This window comes from Branchiostoma floridae, chromosome 6 (genome assembly GCF_000003815.2).
Source record: "Branchiostoma floridae strain S238N-H82 chromosome 6, Bfl_VNyyK, whole genome shotgun sequence".
Taxonomy (NCBI): domain Eukaryota; kingdom Metazoa; phylum Chordata; class Leptocardii; order Amphioxiformes; family Branchiostomatidae; genus Branchiostoma; species Branchiostoma floridae.
Window position 1 is genome coordinate 2,587,104 of NC_049984.1, and position 5,964 is coordinate 2,593,067.

At 42.7% G+C, this 5,964-nt stretch overlaps 1 protein-coding gene across 1 annotated transcript in view; it reads left to right on the forward strand.

Annotated features, from left to right (window-relative positions):
- Nucleotides 1-5,964, forward strand: part of LOC118417451 (A disintegrin and metalloproteinase with thrombospondin motifs 16-like) — a 109,370-nt gene that overhangs the window by 69,041 nt on the left and 34,365 nt on the right. The window contains exons 9-12 of the mRNA XM_035823013.1: nt 3,116-3,253; nt 3,955-4,108; nt 5,129-5,224; nt 5,775-5,923. Of these exons, the coding sequence (XP_035678906.1) occupies nt 3,116-3,253; nt 3,955-4,108; nt 5,129-5,224; nt 5,775-5,923 (537 nt within the window). The remainder of the gene's footprint in view (nt 1-3,115; nt 3,254-3,954; nt 4,109-5,128; nt 5,225-5,774; nt 5,924-5,964) is intronic.

Here is a 5,964-nt window from a genome sequence, read left to right on the forward strand (position 1 = left end):
CCCCCTTCACATTAGGCGCGATTCGATCGGACGACGAGTCTGCGAGCTCTAATTTACGAGGAGGCATGACCCTGATGCCGACGAAGAAATGGCTGAGTTCCCCCTTCCCGTCAGGGTCATGCCTTCTCGTAATTTAGAGCTCGCAGACTCATCGTCCGATCGAATCGCGCCTAATGTGAAGGGGGTATAAGGAGATGGGGGGAAGATTTCTTCCAGGTTGGACTTAGAAGGCCATGTTGATATGACTGTGGGCCTGAACAATATAATTTCTTGATTCAGGGAATTCAGAATTATTGCTGAACTTAAAAATATAGCTTGAGATAAAAGTCTTTATATTGACTGCACACAAAATAGGGGGAATTCAGAAGTACTGCTGAAGTTGAAGCTGAATATAAAAACAGCTTGAGAGGAAATTCTGTACCTTGACTGTACACAATGAGTATAGGTAGGGTAGGATTCAAGTTTCCCTTTAGGTGCTCTTTTTTCATGTTTTTGTCCTTCTTCATCTTCACTTTGAAGTGTCTTGTAACCAAAGAACTGAATCAGTGAGGCCAGCTTGCAGATGACATCAGCCCATTTAAAGGATATGAAACAAACTGAAACAAATCTTCTTCTTCCAAACTCCTGCATCCTACAGTATTTACTAGGTTCTCCATACAATGTCATCCACAAAGTTGACTTACTTTGGCCTAGCATTATTGCCTGTAAAGCTCCCTATCCTTTGATCCATGCCGTTCAGAAGGTGTTTATACAACGACTGTCAAACTTACAAATCGGCAGCATAAAGTTGAGGAGACCTGTAGAAGATTAAGTCATCTGTGGCGAGACCTTTTCCGTCCTTTCTCTCTCATCTTCTGTTGTGTGGGCAGAGGGCTGGGACCTCCTGTACCTCTAGTCACGGAACCGGCCCTTAGTTTTGCTTCGGTAATCTTTTTGAACTGTTACACAATCAACGTTGGTGATACTGTGATAGCTTGTTTACGTTTGATAGTAACGTTATTCCGATGCTGCTTTGATGTTACTTTTTCAATATGGTTTTAATGATATTTTGTGTCAGGAATTGGTTTGAATTTGTGAGAGGATTGAGGTTTTGATGAACGGTGAACTGTTTCTTGCTTTTGCTCTGTTTAAGTTCTGTTTCACAACTCAGTAAACCTTAGGTGGACGAAGAATCATAAGTAAATGTTTTATGAAATATTACTTTTAGAACTCTTCCATCTAATTGTCGAAGTGTTAGTCTTTGCTGGTTAACCCTCTTTCTACTGAGGTAGCCTTTTGGCACCAAATTCCTATTGATAACAGGGTTATGCATGAAGGTGGAGGTTAAAGAATCTTTGCTATGGATGTATTACAATCTTTCCTACTGAAGCTGCAAAGTTTATCACAACGTTCACTGAAAGGAGCAACAGAAGTGGTATTCCACCCCCCACCCCAAATACCCCCCTATGCCCACACATGGGCATGCCTTACAGCTGCTGGTATATTTGCAGATCCATTCGCAGTGTGCCTCGACATGCGCCGCGGATCTTCACAGTTTGTACCCAACTTGACCTCTGGGCGACCTTGTAGCTTTCCTGGTCTATCTTTCAGTCGTTACGGAAAAAGAGCAACAATGGCTTACATTTGGATTCGTTGATGGGACAGATGTTGTGATTTTTGCGTTTCTCTGTCAGTAAAACTCCTGAATTGCAAACAATAATATTTACAAAAGAGGGCATACTTTCTTGCTTGGAGAACTCACTGTTAGTGTTTGTATGGTTAAGTTGGGATCACAAACACATTTCTTTGTGTTTTAGACTTAGTCTAGTAGTATGTTCATCTCGTATGCACATGAATAGAACATGCATGCAAAACAGTGATTGCTTAATCAGGGATGCTTAAGTATTCATATGATCCTTATGAGAAACAAACGATCCTTACGGAATTCATACGATGCACAGCTTTCCATAAGGATCTTATGTTTTCCATAAGGATTGTATAAATAGATGTGTTAATGCTCATAAGAGGATAAAGAGTTCTCTCACTTAGCCATGATTGTGCTGGTTTAACGCGACTAGTACATGTGTCATAGTCATAACAAAAGCCAGCTGAGGTCGTGACATACTTCAGTACAAAACTGCCACTTACAGCTTGTTACTCGCACCCATTTGTAAGTTGGTGAAGACTTAATTTTGAGGTGTCAGATCAGTAAGGTGTTCTCTTAAGGTCAGAAAGATTTATGTAGGCTTTGTTTGTGTATTCTATTTTACATTCTTTTGTCGTCTTTGAAAAGACAGAAAGCCGGATTTGCTTTATAGCTGTTGAAGAAGACACTCACATAGATTAAGGAGATGGATTCGGAATCAGGAGGAACATGATAAACAACTGAAGATTCAAAGGTTTGGTCAAATGCCACCCTCGGCAAAAACCTCTGTCTGGGCGTCGGATTTACAAAAGTGGTCTCTCCTTTTCATAAGTTCCATAGCAGTAGTTATGGCATTATAGAGGAGATCTAGTTTGCTATTCAAATCGTCGCCCTCACGCAATCCCTGGATGTGCTTTGTAGACCAATTATGAGCAAAGGCCAGAACAGGGGGGATTTGCGGCTTTGGATTTTGTGGCTTTGTGGCTTTGAGTGTGAAGCCTCTTGTGGGACAGTGAGTGACCTGAGTCAATCTACGTGGGTCATGGAGTTCTGTGGGTGTGCTAGCTACCCACGTTTTGACCCTTACCTGTGCACTTGTGCTTCTGTAATTTCCAAGCCGGGGCCCGGTCAGGATGTTTTAAGAAACGAAAAATTAAATTGTATACCAAGAAAAATACACAAGTTATGCCCTTGGATCTTATTTTGTCATTTTGTGTATTTTGATGTCTTTTATATCATTTTTTTCGCTCCCAAAAGCTGCTCGGCCGGGCCCCTTTTTTAAAATGTGACCTAAGCCTTAGCAGAGTAGGTCAACCATCACGTTAAAGAAACTGATTGAAACTAAAACATGTTAAGACGAAAAGGACCTAATGGACACAATGTATATTGAGGAAAACCTAAGGTTGAACTTTGTTTGTGCTCTGATTCTAAAGGATAACATAAGATAGATAGATAGTTCTAACCCTTAACTTTGTTCCTGTGTTCCTGAAGTTTCGGCATGGTGCATGACGGAGAGGGGAACGTGTGCAGTAAGCGGGACGGAAACATCATGTCACCGACTCTGCAGGGGGTCAACGGGATGTTCTCCTGGTCGTCATGCAGTCGAGACTACCTACGCAAGTTCCTCGTGTAAGTAGACGCCTTAAGAATCTTAACACTTAAACTTGAATGTCTTAAAGAAGCACTACCTTAAGAATCTGAAAACTTAAGCCTTGCTGTTTGCCGAAACTACTTCCCCAAGTTTTTTAGTTTTTCAGTTTTTCAGTTTTAACCTTAAAACTTAAACCTGAATGTCTTAAAGGACCTTTTCTTGCAGCCAAAACTACCTCCGCAAGTTCCTTGTGTGAGTAGACATCTTAAGAATCTCAAAAATTAAACTTGAATGTCTTAAAGAATGGCTTCCTGCAGTCAAGACTGCCTCTGCAAGTTCCTTGTGTGAGTAGACACCTTAAGTCAAGAGCCTTAAAACTACCAAACCCAATGACACTAGCAAAAACATAGAAGGTCAACCTTTTGTGGACAGGGCTGGCCTTGGTACTGATTGTCTATCAAAAAGATACAAATGGATTGCTTTCCACAGGTTCTCTTGGACTCCATCCATACTAGGAATTGCAAATCAGCATTGGCCCAGGCACAGGATTGATCCCAGTTCGTGATGGAAATTCTGTCACCAGATGGAATTGGAATCAATCTCCTGCCTGGGGGAATCTCAACTTGCAAATCTTGGTCTAAACAGAGTCTTGCGAACTTTTAAACACTCCAGTCGTTTTTCTTGTTCTTTTATGAGCTGGTGTTAGATACTTATTACATTATTTTCCATCCCTCCCCAGTACTGCCCAGTCCACCTGTCTTAACGACCCTCCCAAGGCCGTGGCGGAGTTCAAGTTCCCAGAGAAACTCCCCGGGGAGCTGTACAATGCCGACCTGCAATGCAAGTGGCAGTTCGGGAACAGCGCGCAGCTCTGCATGTTCGACTTTGGCAAGGTGAGAGGTCAAGGTCATGTCAATGTCATGTAACGGAATTTGATTTCAGTCAAACCTGCCTAAGAGGACCACTCCCGGCTGATGAAATGTGGTCTATGTGGACAGGTGGTCATTATTGATAAGATTTTTAATGCTCGAATCAAGGGATAAACTATCACCAAAGAGTAGTTACATTGGCCAGGTGGTCCTTGTGTAGAGGTGGTCACTTGTTCAGGTTTGACTGTATATCAATGGCCGGGTGGTAGAGGTTGTCACTTGAACGGGTTTGATTGCATTATGAATCTAAGGAAAAAAATAAAACCACTCCTACAACTTTTGTTTTGCTTGTTTTAAGGAGTGAAGTTATACTTTTTCTAGCGTCAAATGTAGTGAGTGTGTGTACCCTGTGTTCAGTGTGTATTTTGTCTCCATCATGTCTGTAAATTGTTAAGGAAAGGTCTGACAATTGCTGTTCTGTGTGTATTTGTGTGTTATGTGTTTAGTGTGACGGGCAGCAAATTTGCCACGAACACTTCGACTATATAAAGGTAGGGCCTGGACAGTGTGCATGTACATGTATGATCGTTACATGTACGTGTACCTCTGTACAGGCAACTTGGCAAGATGGTTGTGTTGCCACCATACTTAACGGTAACCGTTGCTTTCTTGCTTTGGGAATGGAGTCTTAGGCTTTGTCCTTGCATGTTAACTTTGCCATCAGAAATTTTTGGCAATACCCCTGGCAGTTTCTTTTATAACTGCAGTTTGGAGGTGTACCAAACCTGAAGGGATGCTGAAAATGCTATTCTACCCTAGTGGCAGCTTATACTGTGCAAGTGCTTTCTACTGTGGTGATGCTTTCATAGTGAATAACATTTTTCTCTAGAGGCATCTCTTCAGGTAGAAAGATCTGGAGGATGATATTTTTGATTCCCCAGTTTTTCTTGTAGTTGCAGCTTCTATATCTTTTTTTTTTTCTTCTTCGGTGGCATTTCTTCTGGAAGATAACCGTGTTGAATACCCCAGTCCCTTTCGGTACAGGATATCTGCAAGGGTCTGTGGTGCCACCGCGGGGGCCGGCGCTGTGAGACCAAGTTTCTGCCTGCCGCGGAGGGGACGTCCTGTGGCCCAAACAAGGTGGGGATATTGTTTGTTTGTATTGTGTCTATGTTGAAGCAACCTTAGGGCCTAACACACAAGTTTTGTACAGTAAGTAAGTTTGAATTTTACAGTTAACGTTTGATGTGATCACACCCACTCTTTTCGATAAGTGTGTTGAGTTCTTTAAAGTTCTCAAGGTGTAGCTCTCCTCAAGCAGGGTTCCTTTGACCGCACCTGTAAGCAGTGAAATGTATTGCTGCAGTACAATGTGAACAGGTCAGAATGTGAACCCTGAAGAAGGTGACCGACGGTCTCCAAAACGTCTGAGTGAAAATAAAGCTGTAGTTGTGTAAAATGAGCCTCCTAATTCTTTGACATACCAACCTGATGATACTATTCACAGAGGGTTCATCTGGTTTATGTTCTATCTATGAAGACATCCTTAGATGAAGCTAGGTGCTCATTTACACCTTTGTCAAGTGGGGAAATAGCTTTTAAGTGCCTTCTAGGGATTCGAACCCAGAACCTTTAGATGTCAACAACCCTAACCCTAAGACCACCTTAATGATGTCATTATTCAACGCAGTGGTGCAGGATGGGCCAGTGTGTGGACTACGGGGACGATGGCCCGCCGGCGGTGGACGGGGGCTGGTCGCCGTTCTCGGAGTGGGCGCCCTGCTCGCGGACCTGCGGAGGCGGCATCACCTACAAGGAGCGCGACTGCAATAACCCCAGGTACGTTTGTTTGTTTGTTTGTTTATCTACCAGACAGCAGT